This window comes from Microcebus murinus, chromosome 6, assembly GCF_040939455.1.
Source record: "Microcebus murinus isolate Inina chromosome 6, M.murinus_Inina_mat1.0, whole genome shotgun sequence".
Classification (NCBI taxonomy): domain Eukaryota; kingdom Metazoa; phylum Chordata; class Mammalia; order Primates; family Cheirogaleidae; genus Microcebus; species Microcebus murinus.
Genome location: NC_134109.1, coordinates 87,037,231 through 87,056,599, shown reverse-complemented (window position 1 = coordinate 87,056,599; position 19,369 = coordinate 87,037,231). Strand labels below are relative to the sequence as shown.

Genomic DNA, 19,369 nt, shown 5'->3' with positions numbered 1-19,369 from the left:
TGGAATTAATATATACCCCATAATGAACTGAGAATTGCAAAGCAGAGTCCAGTTGGTCAGTAAGATTTAGTTCCATACAGTAAGTATCCAACACATATGATTCTAATTGGTCACTCAGCAAAACTGCAGATTTCTTCTGATATTTATACTAGTATATCCAAACAATATTACTCATGTATCTCTCTTTTCTACTGTTACGTATTTCTCAACTTTTTGCAATATATTTATATCTGATTTACACGTAGATTAAGTGGCAGTTTTCCGTTGTTTTTAGAAAAATGAGTGCATTTCTAAGGATTGTCCACATGGGACATATTTGATTAGGATTTCTCTCTGTTCTCAATGTAATATGATTCTCCTTGTATTTAGGTGTATCCATCCATCCATTCATTCAGCAAATGTTTATTGAACACCTACCACTTGCATTTTAGTAACTAGTGTGGGAGTGGGGAGGTGGGGGGATGCATTAAAGGTACATAGTGGACAGGTCTTGCAGTCAGAGAGCTTACAGTCTGGTAGGGAGATGAGAAGACACATGAGTAACATTGTTTGGATATACAATTATGAACTCATTTCTTGAGTTTAGCTGTTTAGGAAAGAAGCAATAACTGAATGAAGGAGATGGTAGTGTCAAGAGATGGCATATAAATATGTGGCTCCCTGAGCACAGAAGGAAAGACCAAATGATAGAGAAACCATTGTGGTACCTGGAAAGTCAGTAGTGGTATGGAAAGAATGAGCAAGGTAGAATTTGTCATGGCCCACAACAGTGGGAATTTTAGACAATAAAAAAAAATGATTTCTAAGAACTCGGTAGAAAAATAGAAATGAAGGAGATGGGTAACATGATCTCGAAAAAGGTGCAGGTCTTTTTTATTTCGTTTAAATCCTCTAGGAATACATGCTTTAGATTATTTGGTCTTCTCTCATCTCCTCTGTGGAGACATCTGGGCTGTGCTTGATTTTTTTAAGAGTATCTATCTATCTATCTGTATATATCTTTTTAAAGAGACAAGGTCTTGCTAGGTTGCCCAGGCTGGCTTCAAACTCCTGGGCTCCCGTGATCCTCCTTATCTCAGCCTTCTGCATAGCTAAGGCTGTAAGTACATGCCACTGCACCCAACTAAGAGTATATTTTAATAAATAATAGGAAAACTTCATTTTTGTAGCTTATGGAAAATATTTATTGGTGACATGAAAAATGCCCAACTTGTTAGCTTCTGGAGAATTTGGAAATGACCCAGAAAGCAACTGCCATTCTAAATTGTGTTGTTCAATATAGAGCATTTCAGCATTCGAAGTTTCTAAATTCTTTCTCTCACCCCCCCTCTCCACAGATACTGGACTGAGCATGCCCAGTGATACTTCGCTCTCTCCAGCAAGTCAGAACTCTCCGTACTGTATGACACCCGTGTCACAAGGCTCTCCTGCTAGCTCTGGAATAGGCAGTCCAATGGCATCTTCAACAATAACCAAAATCCACAGCAAAAGATTTAGAGAGTAAGTTTTATACTCATTATTGAGGTTGTATAGTTTAAGAATCTTGACTGTAATTCTGAATTTAGTATTGCCATTGTTACACAGTGAGTTGAGCAGAAAAAACACCAAAGATCTTTAAGTTCTTTCAGACTTTATTTAACAGCTGGTTTTATTTCATGTAAAGCATTGCCTTCTGCCAGCTGTCAGTGGTCATATGAAAGTGATTTGACCACGAATATATTCTCTTTACAGCAGCTAGTGTTTCTATTCTAGAAATCTGGACTCATATATAAAATGTCATACCATGAGTTTTCCCCCCTCCAAATGCCTTTTGCCTTTTTGTTTATATTACTGGCCCTTCAAAAAACCACTCTAACTAATTAATAACAGGTTTATGTACCCCATTATGTGAAAGGAGCCTACAATATAAAGCTCTTTGTTTTTAAGCAAATGTTTGTAAGTTTTAGAATCAAGATAATTAGAGGATTACAAAATATAATACCCCATCTATGAATAACTAACAGTTATTGCTGTGCAGGATTTTAACTTTTATGTAGACGAATTAATTTTACCTTTAAAAATGATATATGAAAGAATCCCAGGGTGAAAGTATAATCCGAGTCCAAACCACATTGGTGTGTTTTATTCCTCTTCCTTACCATTATTTTTGAGCAAATACTTCTCGCCTAGCTTTAAGAAGTTAATTAAATATCAAATAACAGATGTGGAGCAAATGAAATGTTTGGGGAATAAAATGTTACATATATATGAAATAAATAGCTTGAAAGAAAAAAAGAATGACGAAAATTGTATTTTTGGATGTTCTCTTCTTTGATTGCATTCTTTAATGTTGTATACTTTATGCTTTCCTCAATCTGTCTGGTATGTCTCACGCTTGTAATTATTTAAGCATTTTCACATAAACATAAAAAAATTCTCCAATTTTTTTGCACTAAAGAAGAGCAGGAATAGATTTTTTCACTATATAATGTTATTTAGAAGTAGAAATTAGCTTACCTGATTATTCCTAGATTAGAAATTATACCAATTCTCCTTGTTGAGTACCTGCTTATGGTAGAGATGACGGATAAAAACTAAAAAAGATGGAGTGTACAAGGAGAAGTGTACTTGGATGATTTCTTTATCCCAGAAATTACCACAATGGTCTCATGCTTACTTCCTTTCTGTGTTTCACATTATAGCCATACATAATGCTACAGAGAGCCTCACTCAGGAGCTTTGTCTGATATAAAGGCATGAGACTTTCACCTCAAGGCCTTTCATTTTGGCTTCAGTTTATTTATTGAGGTCATCTTAACTAACTCATTTTTATGGTTGAGAAAGCCAGTGTCTAGAGCAGGGGTCCTCAAACTTTTTAAACAGGGGGCCAGTTTACTATCTCTCAGACTGTTAGACTCTCTAACAGTGGGCCCGGGACGAGTTGGCCGCTAAGCAGGACAGACAGCATCTGCAAAAACACCCCGAGGGCCGGATAAATATGCTAGGCGGCCTGCATGTGGCCTGCTGGCCATAGTTTGAGGATGCTTGATCTAGAGAGTTTCTGAGCTCAGAGGATGAATTGTTATTAGGATATTCTGTTAGAAATTATATTTGTTTCCTACTAGAAGCATCTAGAGTTTTCATTGGAATTAGATACCTTTATATTTCTTTACCAAAAATGTCTGTTTTTATCTAATAGTAGGCTAACATTTGATACATATCCTCAGGAATTTAACAATTGGGGGTTTAGATAGCACTTTCCTGAGATTAACCTATCCTTTACATAAAAGCCAGTCTGTTGAAATTCGGAAACAACGACAGTTTATATCACTGTTATGTTTTTCCTACTGACTGAAGGATTTAAGAAGTTTTAAAGACCTGACTTTTTATGAAAACTTCTTCCTGGATATATTTTCTCTTAAAGGTATTTTCTTAAGGTAGTTTTAAAACTATAGGATAAAGTTACCCATTTTTGGTTTCCTTCACAGGTATTGTAATCAGGTTCTTTGTAAAGAGATTGATGAATGTGTGACTCTTCTTCTCCAAGAGCTTGTCAGTTTCCAGGAACGTATCTACCAAAAGGACCCTGTAAGAGCAAAAGCAAGGAGACGGCTGGTTATGGGTCTAAGAGAGGTGACCAAACATATGAAGTTAAACAAGATCAAGTGTGTTATAATTTCTCCAAACTGTGAAAAAATCCAGTCAAAAGGTATGTACTTTTTGCTTTTGAAGTGTTTTGGTATTTTTTTTTTTAATACTTATAGGATATACAGTGAAGATAAAGTATAAGCCATGTTTCTTTCTCAGCAGAGTTTAGGTATGAAACAAAATATTGAGCATGAGAAAAGAAAATGAAATCTTTTGCTACCTGAACTTAAGTAGTATAATAGAGATTGGGTTGTAAAGAAAAGCCTCACGTATGGACTCTTAGTGAAGGATTTCAGTTGAGCTCCTGTCTGTTGTGATCAGAGTGGGGACTAATCAGAGTACATTTCTTTAACTCTGCAAATACATTCTGCTTTTAAAATTTTTGTATTACCTTCATTTGATGTGTCTCTCTTCCTAAAAAAAATTAGAAAAAAGATAAAGGGTTCTACTCATGCTTATGGTGGAGATTTGTCTCTCAGAAACCAGTAGTTACATATAGAGGCTCTTGGGTAAGCCGGCACACAGGTTCTTTTAACTATCTCCTACATCCTTATTTGCTCTTTTTGATGGACAGGTTTAGGTGATTGGAGTAGACCAATGCATCAGGTAGCAATGGTAGAAATATACAAAGCAGAGGAATACTGGTAAAACCTGTAATGTATAATCTATCTCATTGCATTGTGATAAGTCACTACATGAGCTCAAAGACTGAGAAAAGGAATCAGCCACTAATTAATTTCCTTATAATAAATGTTTGTTAAAATGAATTTGGTTATTACTGTGTTAATCCCTGTGGAGAGAAAAATAGACCAGGTTTGAGGTAATTTGGAATTTAATTGGGGAGAAAGAAAATACATGTATATATCCATATGTAGTACACATTCAAACAGGATGATGCATGTAACAGCTTAGTGCTCCAAGCATTCATAAAATACTTTGCTGTGATGTTTTATGCTATAGCCGTTGGGCACTAGATTAGCTCCATTTAGGAAATAACTAAATTAAACCTCTACATGTGTTGATTTTCTCAGGTGGCCTGGATGAGGCTCTCTATAATGTTATAGCCATGGCACGGGAACAAGAAATTCCTTTTGTGTTTGCCCTTGGAAGAAAAGCTCTAGGTCGTTGTGTGAACAAGCTGGTTCCTGTTAGCGTAGTGGGGATCTTCAACTACTTTGGTGCTGAGGTAAGACTTTAGAAGACACACTCTGTCACTCTCCCACACGTTCCCCAAATAGCGCATTTTCTGTTGACATATGCCAGTGTTATGTTTAAGCATTCGAAGGAGTAAGTTGATGACTTTTGAGTATTGCATTTCCTTTTTAGCAGTGAAAAAACATTTACGTAGGTTGATCCTACAGCATTTTGAAAAGTGTTTAGTTCCTATTTTTGCCCGAGGTGTTTTTTTTTCTTCCGGGCTCAACTATATAGGACTTGATAATGTATTTTACTGCTGGTTAAAGATATCTGCTATTATGCAAGGTAAAATAATTTCTTCAGTCTATGATGGGTATTATAGCTATCAAGAGAGAAAAGAATCCTTTAATTGGATGGGATTTTCTTTTAGAAAATGAAATTCCTTAATCAGTTGTCACAATGGTTCTGTACCCATGATACTTTCCTCTCTTTCTGGAAGCCTGCTAATACAGAGCTTTGTCTATAGGAGCTGATAATAGAAAGGTTATTCATTTAGAGGCTCTTGGGTAAGCCAGCAAACAAGTTCTTTGAACCATGTCAGACATCCTTATTTGCCCTTTTTGATGGACAACTTTAGGTCATTGGAGTAGACAGATGCATCGGGCAGCAATGGTAGGCATATACAAAGGAGAAGAATACTGGTAAAACCTGTAATGTATAATCTTTCTCATTGCATTGTGATAAATCACTACATCAGCTGAAATTTAGGGTAATGCTCATCAGCTATGACATTTTAAGACTTTTTTATGAAGTTAATTCCCAAGTACTTTGTGGTATCATTGATGAACTATTTTCTCTCTTCCTATCCATACCACTTTTATAAATTAAAGTGGCCTTACTTGTCCAGTCACCATGTCTGCATACACCCCCTGCCATCCATTCAGCTTCTCTCCCACCATCCATGAAATTATCTATCCACCTACTCTTCTATGAGTATATAACTATATGAGTATATGAGTATATAACTATGAGTATATAACTAATATCTGCTTCTGCAATAGCACATGCTTTTCGTGAGCATGGCACACTGCCTTGCAGTAGTTCATGTATATTTCTTTCCCTTTAACTGTCAATTCTTTGGTGGCAGGCCCCTTGTCTTTGTATCCCTGATACCTCTCACATTACTTGAGAGTATGCAGGTGAAAAATGTTTTTTTGTTTGTTTTTTTGAGACAGGATCTTATTCTGTTGCCCAGGCATCATCTAGCTCACTGCAACTTCAAACTCCTGGGCTCAAGCTGTCCTCCTGCCTCAGCCTTCTGAGAGGATGAGACTACAAGCATGCACCATCATGCCCAGCTAATTTTTCTATTTTTTTTATAGAGGTGGGGTCTAGCTATTGCCCAGGCTGTTTTCAAAGTCCTGGCCTCAGATGTTCCTCCCCACCTCAGCCTACCTAAGTGCTAGGATTACAGGCATGAGCCATTGCACCCAGCCCATGTTTTTGAGTGAATTGTGTGATACATGTATATCTACCTTCTGTGTCAAACTATACATGAGAATTTTGGTGATAAATACTTTGGTGGAAAAGAAGGGTCGTATGTAAAGACACCTAATAAAAATGTACTTCCTTTTTGTTCACTATTAATGGGATCAGGATCAGTAAGAGTGGACACATGTTTGTTTTTAATTGTATTGGCTTCTTCCTGAATTGTGTATGTTAGTTTCTTTGTATGGTTTTATATTATAAATTGCTTGCCAGTTTTATTTGCACATTTTTAAACTTGCTCTCTATTGTTTGAGGTAGGTAAATTATTATTTAAATCAAAATACATCCTTAAAATGGAAATTTTAAAAATAGTGATTTATTATCAAGTGTCTCCATTCACAATAATGTGGTAGTATATCTAAGTTATTTTACCTTCTGATAAAACTAACCTTAGAATTAGGCTTCCTATCCTTATTCTCACATTCAAGGCTTTTTATTCCCTGATCCTACCCTTTCCCTTCAATTTTTTTCTTCACCTCCCTTATATTCTTTTATTCCTAACAATTTCTCTCTTATTTATATTGTAAAACCAATGTTAATCTTAAAATTACATACATATCTATATGCTTATCTTCTTTTTATTGGTTTCACTTAAATGCGTAATTTGTTAAACACTGCAAACAAGTATTTGTAGGTTATATGTAACACAGAGGGACTGTTTTTAACAGAATCTACTCTCCTCCTTTTAAAAATAAATAAATCCTGAATATATTTTTGATACTACTAGTAGTCAGTACCCACCCCTCTTCAAAAGTCAACACAATTTGCAACATTTTTTATTGTGCCTGCTACTTTAAACAATTTTAAACTGCAGCTGGATAAAGGATGTTACTTACGTTTTTTTCTCTTGAGATTAATTTTCAGACACATGTTATTCCATAGGAATGTGGTACTTTTTGCCATGCTTTCATCTTAAGGTTTATACTTAGCCACTTCGGGACCAGTATCAACTATAGTCCATAGCCACAGATGAATGCGCACGGCAACTTTAGCCAACAGCCGTGATATGACTTTTCTAATTTTTCATTTATCAGAATAAAATTGTGAACATTTAAATAATAACGTAATGAAAACATATATGTCTATGTTATCTATTCTGATTTACACTCCAAGTAAAGCTGCCTGTAAAGTAAAATAAGCTTTCAGTGCTTTAAAGCTTTCCTCATCACACAAGAGCAAAACGGACCCGTCGTCAATGCACAGCACAAACTATCGGGCGGACTGTGAGTGCCGGCTGTGGGCAAGGTTTCTTGGCCAGTGAGCGCGGTCCCGAAGTGGTTTAATGACAATGTCTTGGTAAGAAGAAACAAAATTGTGCTGTATTTTTCTTCCATTGACTGAAAACATAATTTTATATATAAAATTAAACAAATTCTTACAGTCATGTTTACCAGTTGAAATTCTTTACTTGATGTTGTGGGTGTGTTGCATTGTGGTACTAAGTCAAGACATTTAATAGCATTGGAATACTGTTGAATGATGACATAGGAGCCACTAAAAGTATTGTTGTAAAGTCCTTCAGGTGGCTGTGTAAACTTAAATTTTCTTCGGTCATTGTTAGATATCATAGTCACTGAAGTACAACTTTAATGTGAATTTTGCCATTTTATTAAACATGAGTATGCTTAATATACCCATAGCACTGAAATTATTTATTTCATATTTTTTGTTTCACTGACAGAGGAACTTCTGGTTACTTAGCTCAACATTTTACTTCCAGTCTCTATGTTCTGTTTTTATAATTTGCCTTTGGCTTAATATCCATGCTTCTTGTCTATCTTGTGCTCTATTTTCATCACCTTCAAGGACCTAGCTCTCCATCACAGCACTGACTTCATTTTGGTTGTCTTCAAGTTCTTCCAGCAAGTGAACATTACAGAGAACTTTTAATTCCTTTGGAGACTGCCATCTTCCCCATCCCCCCTGGACATCATCCTGCATATACTCCTTCTCTTATGTTGTAACCCAAATAAGATCATTCACTGCTCCCCAAATAAGCCTGTACTTTTCTTACGTTTATACCATTATTTATGGTTTTGCATGTCTAGCTAAGAATGCCCTGTCTTCACCCCTCAGAACTGTACCTTTTTCAAGATTTATATCGGGCGTCATCTTCCTTCATGAATTTCTCAGTGATGATGCCCAGCAGTTTAGATTTGATGCCGTATTTAAAAGCCATTAACACTTTGTACCTCTCAAGGCATTTAAGGTATTATGTCTTGAATTACAGCTGTCTCCTTTCTTCTCCTTCTGGTCACATAGAAGTTTCCTTGAAAACAGAGTTGGTGTTCCAGTCGTCTTTATACCATCTGTAGTGCCAGACACTACAGGAGGGTGCATTTGTCAAATCGATAAACTTTGCAAGAGCTTTTAATATGTCACGTTTAGTGACTAGTGTTAGAATCAAGAAATTCCCTCAGACTTTTGAGAATTAAGTAAACAATATATGTAAGTGATAGAGTATCTTAGAAGATTCTGTGGTTTGGATACAACTTGGATTTTGTCCTGATTGAAGCGCAGCTGCCCCTGAAGCAAACAGTAGACAGATGTATTGCTAATAATAGGAATAAAAAGTGTAACAAAACATAGACTAATCAAAATCTCTCTTTCTTTTTAGAGCCTGTTTAATAAGTTAGTAGAACTCACGGAGGAAGCCAGAAAGGCGTATAAGGATATGGTTGCCGCAATGGAACAAGAGCAGGCGGAGGAAGCTTTAAAGAATGTGAAAAAGGTACCACACCACATGGGACATTCTCGGAATCCCTCTGCAGCAAGTGCCATTTCTTTCTGCAGTGTTATTTCTGAGCCCATCTCTGAAGTAAATGAAAAGGAATATGGTAAGTCATTAAATACCATTTTAAACGACTTAAACTATGAAATAATTTAAATGATTGAAATTATTTTAGAAATGATTTTCCATTCTACCCTTTGTTTTTATCTTTATTCTTGATTATTCAAGCCCTGCTCAAAATTTTGGTATAAAACATTGCATTAAAGATGTCCATTAAAAATTAGGAGAATATTTGGGACTAAGACTTCTTGTGAGAACCTGGAATTTAATCACATTTCCAAAATCTTAAAATAAAAAAAGTCTCAAGGGATTTAAAAAGCAAAACACACTATACTTGGGACCTAACACTAAGTAAATACTAGAAAGTTCTAATACTTATTTAGTATTTAGTTATTAGTTATTAATAAAATTAAAACTTTATTATTTATTATCTATTATTATAATCTATTATAATTATAATATAATCTATATTATTATAATCTATCATTATAATCTATAATATATAATAATCTATTATTAGAATAAAGTTCTAATACTTTAGTATTTAGTACTTAGTTATTAAAATTTTATATTTACTAAGTAAAAACCTGTACACTATTCAGTCTAAGCTTGTAAAACCTACACATGTGCCATTTGCTTTGAGTTAAATCTGATTGTAGTCAAAAAGAGATACAGACTTAAAAACAGTATTTATGTTTAATGTTTAACATTTACTGCAGTCTACATTTTAGTAGTTTCCTTGCCTTGTTTCTGTAAAACTTTGAACTCTTAGTTCTCCTCTTTCTTGATCTAGATTCTGATTCATTCATTCATTCATTCATTCTGATTCCTTCCTTCCTTCCTTCCTTCCTTCCTTCCTTCCTTCCTTCCTTCCTTCCTTCCTTCCTTCCTTCCTTCCTTCCTTCCTTCCTTCCTTCCTTCCTTCCTTCCTTCCTTCCCTCCCTCCCTCCCTCCCTCCCTCCCTCCCTCCCTTCCTTCCTCTTCTTTTTTCTTCCTTTCTTCCCTCCCTCTCTCCCTCCCTCTTTCTGTCTTTCTTGTTTTTTTTATTATTATTATTGTTGTTGTTTAAATAGCATAGCCACCTCCTTTGGCTCCTTGTTCCTTTCTCTTTTTAAACTGAAAGTTTGCCAAATAGCTTCTTGCTACCTAAAATTTAACATGTAAAAACAGTGAGTCCTCATTTTCTTCCTACACTCCCTTTCCTGGCCTTCCTGCCTGTGATTGTAATTAGATGTTTGGAATGCTTCTGATAAAGCTCTAGACCAGAGGCAATTAAAAGGTTGTCATGGGCCTTTAGGAAATTGTTGGTCGTGGAAGTGGAAAGATGGTACTGGCTTAGAGGTAGGTATGTTTCTTTTGCTGAAATGATACTAGTTGAAAATAAAGAAGATCAAGAGAAAGTGCTAACTATGTAAATGAGATCAATCCTCTCTCTATATAGTGAAGTACTAGGTCTCAAAGGCAAAATGTAAGATAAATCCATAAAGCTGTGGGTTTGGGCGAACGACAGAGTGACAGATAATCTTCATTTGGGCACATATAAAGGAAAGTAGTACGAAAAGAAGCTCTCATACTTTTAAAAGATGTTTTCAAAAGGCACCAGATCTCAAGTGTTCAAAGATTAAAGCCTTGGTGTTTCCATACTCTGCTTTGGGGTTTTAGATATAATTTATTAATCTCTGGGCCTCAGATTTCTCTTTAGAAAAAAACTAGAAAAAAATGTAAATGCATATACAATCTGTAAAAATTTTTCTGCAAAATTTTAGCAGGTTTTTTTTTTTGCATAATTATATGTATGAAAAATTTCACTTAATAGTCTTTTTCCCCCTGGCACTTAACTATATACCAATCATAGGGAAATAGAGATGAGCTGTAGTGGGAGTGAGGAGGGATGATGGGGTGAAGCAGCAAACACAAAGCAAGTGCTTTTGAACTATATATGTAAAAATTACTGTGGGAGTTTAGGTTAGGGAGGATTGCTTGAGGCCAGTAGTTTAAGACCCAGTCTCTACAAAAAAATGTTAAAATTAGCCATGCATGGTGACGTGCACCTGTATCCCCAGATACTTGGGAGGCCAAGGCAGGTGGATAACTTGAGCCCAGGAGTTCAAGGTTACAGTGAGCTACGATTGTGCCATTGTATTCTAGCCTGGGTGACAGAGCGAGGCCTTGTCTCTAAAAAGAAAAAAAGGGTGGTTATCAAGATGAGATGAGTAGGAATCTGAAGGACAAAGGAGGAAAACATTTCTTACACAGAGAGCATAACTTATGCTATGACTTCAGGGAGCAGTGAGAATTCAGAGTGACACCGAGCATGGAATGCATAGCTGGTGGTTGGAATGAAATAGGACCAGAAAGACAGATAAGGAAAAAAAAAAAGAAAGAAAGAAAGAAAGAAAGAAAGACAGATAAGGGCCAGATCATGAACATCTTGGCTGTGCCAAGCTGTGGAGTTTGGATCCTGTCTCAGGGTGATAGAGAGCCAGTTAGACAAAGGTGTGATTAATTCACAAAACCAGTTAGGAAGATACTACAAATGTACAACAAGAAAAAGAAGGCCTGAGCTAAGGCTGTAGTACCCAGATTTAATAATTTTTGAGCTAGAGGTGATATGGTATAGTGATGACTTCAGTGTAATAAAGGAGTATAGTAAGGGAGAAAGATAAGATCAAGGATTACTATAAGGTTTCTTCTGCTTTGAGACTATGCTAATTTAGAATGAGAACATAGGAGGAGGAGATTTTCTTCCATGAGGTATGAATGAGAGTGGGAAGGACTTGTTCCACAAGTCCCTCCACAAGTCCTGAAGAATAACTATAAGAAAGAAAAATTTTTTCCAAACCATGTGTCCTGACTTGAAGTGCCCAAAATATGGTCTGTATCAGTATATAGTCCATGGGTTATAATCTAGTTGAATATATTAGTGTGAATAGGTTTGCTACAACTTGATAAAAATATTATATCTATAAAATACAAATAGTAGCTACAATGTAAATAAAATGGGATTTTTATTTTTAAAACATCAAAAAATAGAGGGGTAGGAGAGCTGTATTTACTGATTCCTTTTTTACGCTCAACTGATTTTCTATCATTAAAAATAATTTAGAGTATCATCATTGTATTATATAATACATTTTTTTGCCCTTTTTTTGGCCATTTCACTCTGCCTTTTCTTAAGAGTATATTCTGCTTTTGATAAATCTTTCTACTTTTGCCTTAAAAAACATAATACACAGAAATATCCCATTGCAGGTCAAAAGATAACTCAGATAACTTGCTGAGTGAGCGTGGTACAAACCCATGAACTATTTTTGTGGGACATCTTTGTTCTGCCATCTGTAAGTTGTGGGATCTAGTACACCTCTAGGGCACAAAGAAGTTAGACAATTCATTGATTTTCATGCATACACAGATTTTTCTATATGAACACCATTGAGTTCCTATTGGTGTAAGATCTTTTGGTTTCTTTGGTTTCTTTCTTTTGGTTTCTGAAGCATACTTATTTTTGCCTCCTTGATTCTTTATCTTGACTGTACATTTTTTTTTTTTTTTTTTTTTTTTTGAGACAGAGTCTCGCTTTGTTGCCCAGGCTAGAGTGAGTGCCGTGGCGTCAGCCTAGCTCACAGCAACCTCAAACTCCTGGGCTCGAGTGATCCTTCTGCCTCAGCCTCCCGGGTATTGACTGTACATTTTTTGAGAATTGTTTTTCCCTTTATAACATTTAAACTAGTACTAAATAAACTAAATTTTTAGTTTTTCCAATCAGTGGCTAAGCCAACAAATTTCTGTGTTTTGTTTCTTCCCTCTTACTCTGGAGCTTTTTAAGATTTGCTTGATTCTGAAACAGTGTTCTGGTTTTTTAAAAAAATCTGTCTCGTGTTTGTAGAAACAAATTGGAGAAACATGGTGGAAACTTCAGATGGACTGGAAACATCAGAAAATGAGAGGGAGATTTCCTGTAAGCACAGCACTTCTGAAAAACCCAGTAAACTTCCACTTGACACAACCCCTGTTGGTAAGCAGCCATGCGTAGTGGCTACAGGCAGTACTACCTCAGCTGCAAATGCTGGGAAATCCACAGCAAGCGACAAAGAGGAAGTGAAGCCAGACGACTTGGAATGGGCCTCACAGCAGAGCACGGAGACTGGCTCTTTGGATGGCAGCTGCCGAGATCTCTTGAATTCCTCCATCACCAGCACCACCAGCACTCTTGTCCCTGGCATGCTTGAAGAAGAGGACGATGAAGATGAGGAGGAGGAGGAAGATTATACTCATGAACCCATATCTGTAGAAGTGCAGCTCAATAGTAGAATTGAGTCTTGGGTCTCAGAGACCCAGAGAACTATGGAAACCCTTCAGCTTGGAAAAACCCTCAATGGTTCCGAGGAAGACAATGCAGAGCAGAGTGGAGAAGAGGAAGCAGAGGCGCCCGAGGTGCGGGAGCCGGGGGTGAACAGCGAGGCCTGGACCGCTGACCCGCAGGCCAGTCCCGAGCAGCAGAAGCCCAGCAGCTGCAGCTCGGTGGACAAGGAGCACTCTGATTCTAATTTTACACCCCAAAATATATAACTCAGGAAACATCCACTGTCCATCTCCAACTGTGTAAGGGTTGCAGCCATTACCTTTGATGCTTCATCTCAACATTTTGCACTGTCCAGTATTTAATATATGTATTTAATTCCTGACAGAAATATTTTTGTAGCTTTTACGTGTTTTGTTATGATCTATATAGCTTAACTTTTAATTAGCTTCTAAGTGTCTTTCTAAGAACTGTTGAAAATCTAGATCTGTTTCAACTTATTTTATAATGGAAAATAATGATTAAAAAAAAAAGACCAAGTTTTAAAGAAAATAAATTGTAAATGCCTACTTAAAATCATTTTGAAAGCTAAAGATCAAGGTTCTATGGGGATAGAAACAGTTACCAATGTTTGCTTCAAGACTGTACCTCCTTCACTCTAATTTGACCAAAAAATTGTTTGGTCCTTATAAAAGAACTGGGGGTGGAATCAGAAAACAAAAGGCTAAGGGTAACTAAGTCCACAGAGTGTTTTATGTTAAAAAATTGATACAACTTTGATTTGGTCCACAAATACTTATTTCAGAAGTCACTGATCATTGTAAACCATAAATGTTGTGATGGGCTAAAACAGAGCCTCAAAAACCTAGGCTAGCCACTATGATAGATTAGAGCTGGCTGGCCTCATTTATGGAAAGGGTACACGTTGTCTATAATAGTGAACAGTCACCCATGATAGGACCTTCCACGTTCTGTCTCATATTTGCTTCTTACTTACCTCAGGAATGCTCTTGTACATAGACTTATTTACATAAAGTTAGGCACATTTCGACAGGTGAATAACTAACCAATTGTATGACTGCCGCACTTACATGTAAACTATCCAGAAACAAAGTCTTATGCTGATGTGTTCTCTTGCATGCTTCTGGTTCAGGACCCTCTTGATTTGAGATAAGGATTTGATTGGCTTTCCAAACTTGTCCTGAGTGCAAAATTGTTTCACTTTTTAAAAAATATATATGTTTTGCTCCTAGCCTTGAGCACCTTCCATGTAGCAACAGTCATAATTACTGTCAGGAGGTCAGGGAAAGGAACTTTGCACAACTTGAAATGTGTATCTTGATAATCAAGGCTTAGAAGAGGAAATTTTAGAAGAAAAGAGAAAGTTGTTCTAATTGTGCTGATACTATTAGATGATTTAGAGTATGCAGATTATACAGGTATTAATTCTCTATTCACCATTATTTATCCCTGCCCTTCTCTAGGAATGTGTGTATCTGCTTGGGAGACATTAAACTTACTGAGCTAAATGTTTTATTTGCTAGTCAGTCACTCCCTGGATTTGAGTAACCTCTACAAGTTTATGTAATGGTGGGAGAATGACAGATTATCTAATTTTCTATCTTCCCTCCAATTTCCCCCCACAACTGGCCAACACACTCACACACGTGTGTATATGCCAGCTTTCCACTTACAGGCTCCCATAAGCAGGCACAAAAATGAGAAGGGAGGGGTATTTTCCCTGCCCTGGTAAATGGGGCAGGCCTTTGCCTCACCGAGGCAGGGGAGAATAATTGGGCTGATTCTTTACTGAACTCAGTTGGGACTACTGTGCTAGTTTTGATGTTTGTAATGCTGGCATTTAATTACTGGAGAGATTAGATTCTTGGTTGATGATTTTGTATTTGTGAATTGTGAAAATTTAGGAGCATTGCTGTGTAGAAAATGTCAGTTTATCAACTTTATTACTGTGCCAAAAGGGGACATTATTATACTGTCCTGTCTAAACTGTTCTCCAGTATAGACTTCCTAGGCACTAATTATCCATTTCTTAAAGGAACACAGCATGTAAGGAATGAAGCCTCTAAAATAATAATCATGGGTTTATATGTGGCAGATCTTACTGTCTCTACACATTTGGAAGTGTTAGTTGGTTTAAAGAAATGATAGAGGTTTTGAACTACTGACAATCTTAAAATGAATTTAAAAACTTTTCATACTTTTTATGGTGTAAATTTCCTTTGCTTGATGTCAGTGATTCAGATAACTCTTGACCTTGAGGTAATGGCTTTTCAAAGGTTTCTTATATTTTTTATCTCTTCTGAACATGAATCGTCCTTTTAGATTTTTGACATTTGTATCAAAAGAGAAGTTGAGGAATCTTCAAAACACCAATAAATTAATTTTGCTATAGACTTCAGAAATGTCCATTTATATGTTCAATAAATGCCCTCATATATGCAGTACCTCTTCTGCCAGCAAATCCAAGGGACCATGGCCTTTTTTTATATGAGACAGGTCACCTCTAGAGGACAACCCAAGATTTATTAAAGGAAATGCTACTATTTTGAGAATATGCTTGAATAAGTATTAATATCTTTATAATGTGTTTCCTTTAAATAAATTTTAGAATTTGTTTATATTGAATTACAGGCTTTGGAGGAATTGTGAAAATTAGCAAAGTGTTTTTGGGGGTATTTTTTTTGTTTTTGTTTTTTCTGGAAGTAGGTGTGGTTGGCTCTTTGGATACCTAGAAAGAGATTCGATGGTAAGAGTAATGGTTCATCACAAGAAATAAAAACCTTAGTGAATTTTTTTTTGTTAGTGTGTAGAGGTTGTTTTACTGGCAATAATAATAGATTTCTATTTCAGTATATAAGTATATGAATTACACTCAAAATTAGATTTCTGCTTCAGTAGATTTGTTTGCTGTGAAGATTACTTCTCAAAAGACACATGTTCATATTAGCTTAATTTTTGGTTTAAATGTTTATAAATGATGTAATATATTTCTTTTGACTAAACATGGAAAAATAATGTGTGTTATACATTGAAAGTTTTTACAGGCTTTGACTGGAGGTCATTTTTGCAGAGATGGTATTTTATATGCTTCCAGTATTTGGAAAAGAATTAGTCAAAAGGAATTCACATAGTTTAAATATTGAGAAATTAATATCCAAATAATGTACTTGATGATTTCGTAATAAGCTGGGGGTGGAGGGGGGTGGGAATTGCAATGTGCAAATGAATAGTGAAGTCTACATTCATTTTCAACTCTTTAACATAAAACTGTTAAATCTTAACACATTGTTACTTTAATGTGTGTATAAAGAAGTATTACTGTTTGTAAAGCTGCTGTTTGCTTTAAAAAAAACCACCCTTGTCATGTAAGTACTTTCTGTACGTTGTGCCAACAGGTTAGAACATTAATCCATTTAAAAACTTAATTATCTTTATTTGATTTAAAAAATTTTCTGTGAAATAATTTATTTACAGATACCTTCCTCCTCTCTTGTCCCTTCCAACCTTTACACACATCACAGAATCAACCAAACTGTTTGCCTAATCTGAAATCTGAATCCTAATTGATAAAAATTTAAACTGTTGGCACATCACACCTTAAAAGTATTTGTATTATTTTATAATTTAATTTCTAAATATACCACATGGATTTATAGTTTAATGTCTTGATTGTAATGCTCTAATAAAAAACTAGCAAAATTAGTATGAGTTATAACATGAAGGGATTTTCATCTTGTCCTTTTGCTGTATGAAGGATAATTGTTATATCACATTTGGGGGGTAATAACAGCTTTTTTGCACTATGTAAATACTAGTGGGGATTCTTCTGTACTAATAAAATGATTATTGAAATGAAGTCTGTCATTTCAGAATAGATATTTAAAGAATTCATGATTTGCCCAATGTGTGGGATAGAGAAAAAAGAAAAGTCTAGCTCCTAGTATTGCACCGTACTCGCATAGGTTTACTAAAAAGAATGTAAAATCTGCAGGAGGGAGTTATGAATAAAAATCCCCATCTGGGATGGTGGTTGTGATCTGCAGCATGGGCCTAGGCATCTAGCTAGAGACCATCCTGGCATTAGGAGAAGGCTCCTATAGGTTCCTTCTTTTTATGCTAGTTCCTTTCAGCCAGGAACTGTTCTAAGGCATTTCCCAAATGGTAACTCATTTAATCCTCACAACAGCCCTATGAGGAGGATTCTGTTACTATATCTCACTTTTCAGATGATGAAACAGATGTTAAGTAACTTGCCCAAGATCCCACAAATGGCAAGTGGCAGAACTGGGATTCAAAATTGGTACCATTTCAAAGTCCATGCTTCTGATCACGTTATTTTGTTGTCTTGGCAGAAAGTGCTCAGGGTGTGCAAACCAGACTGCTTCCTTCACCTTCAGGTGTCTTCTGCAATGTGCAGCATGAGAATTGAACTGATGGTCTTAGGGAATGGATTTAGTGGTCATCACCTCATCACTGTTTTCCTGGAGTAGTCTGAGACTTTTTCACTATGTCATGATGAAATGTAGGGAATATGAATAGACTCCTCTGTTAGAAGATAGTAGGACACTGATTTTTATAATAAAGAGGGGTTTTGGTAATCAGAAAGAGAAAGGAGGGATACCAACATTATCAGATATTTCCGTTTTCTTAACCAGTGCCCTGTAGTTCTTTTCCCAGTAGTGGTCAGTTTTTCTCCTAACTGACCAGAAGAGGGTGTGCATGGCACCTGAAAATGGTCAAAAGTACCGTGTAATATTAATAATTTTTTGAAGCAGGGCGAGAATGAAGGGAAGCATCCTGAGCTATGAGCCTTGCCATTAAATTTCTGAGTCCAAGCCCAGAACTCGGAACCATTCCCACAGATATTTCATTTTAGAAAACATCATCAAAAGATTTAGACCACATTTTGAGTAGTTAAGTCATCTGAAATTTCTAAATTAGCAATTCAATCAGTAGTTTTGGCTTGACTTGGGTTCTTCTGATGTTACTGACATAAGAAATATGACACCTGGCTTATTACATATTAAGCACCAGTGACAGCCTTGCAGATCACAGGTCCAAAGCGTGCTCCACTGGAACTCCCACGGGGCAGGGTTTGGAGAAACAGGAGATCTTTCAGTTCTGGACCCAGCCTCAATCCCTGTATTCCTCCACTTCTATCCCACTCTTTCTATCTTGACACTGAGTAATTATTTGGCAATATGTGCCAAGCAAAACGTTGTTTATTCTTATAGAAATGGGTTGGGTAATTGTGTGGCTGTAACCTGACCTTGCCTGTATCCAAGGATCCAGCCGGGAAGCAGAGGGTTCCGAGTAAGATGAGTTGCATGAAATTTGGAGCTCCTAGCTGAGCATGGTGTTCCTTACCCAATTGCCAAGGAACCAAACAGAGAATGAAATTGTGAGTTGGTGAGCTGTGGTTTCAGAGGCCAGAATAGTATAGGTTTCTGTGGAAGGAATGAGGGCTGCTTCTGGCCATGGCCTTGAATTACCTGGAGAGAACAGGTAATAGCCACAGGCTTCCCACGACAGAACTCGGATTTGAGGCAGTGTCAGTCGGATCCTTATCTCTTGGGGTACAAGTGAGGTGAGTAAAAAAAAGTACTACCTACTTAAGCACACAGATATCCCCCAGGTTCTGTCTTCACCCTTTGCTTCTCAGTCTTCTCTCTTGTTTACCTGAGTTGGAGAATTTCATTGCTTTAGAAACCCTCAGCTTGAGAATGGGGTAACGAATTGAAATTTAAGCAGTTGCTTTTGTTTGTTGGCTCTGGTTAAAGAGAAATGAGACGAATTTGAAAATACTGGCTTCTCAATCTTAGGAGAAATGTCATCGTCCCTGTCACTGTTCTTTTTCCTTGCTTGCCCCTTGCTAATACCAATGTGGTAAGGCACATGGTGAGTTTCTAACAAATTGCTGTCATATTTATAATCAGGAGTGTAAG

The 19,369-nt window shown here is 36.4% G+C and overlaps 1 protein-coding gene across 1 annotated transcript in view; it reads left to right on the top strand.

The window, feature by feature from the left end:
• SECISBP2L (SECIS binding protein 2 like) overlaps window positions 1-17,280 on the top strand; it is a 50,391-nt gene extending 33,111 nt beyond the window's left edge. The window contains exons 14-18 of the mRNA XM_012763527.2: window positions 1,338-1,500; window positions 3,468-3,688; window positions 4,659-4,813; window positions 8,930-9,149; window positions 12,990-17,280. Of these exons, the coding sequence (XP_012618981.1) occupies window positions 1,338-1,500; window positions 3,468-3,688; window positions 4,659-4,813; window positions 8,930-9,149; window positions 12,990-13,672 (1,442 nt within the window). The 3' untranslated portion in view covers window positions 13,673-17,280. The remainder of the gene's footprint in view (window positions 1-1,337; window positions 1,501-3,467; window positions 3,689-4,658; window positions 4,814-8,929; window positions 9,150-12,989) is intronic.
• The last annotated feature ends 2,089 nt before the right edge of the window (window positions 17,281-19,369 follow it).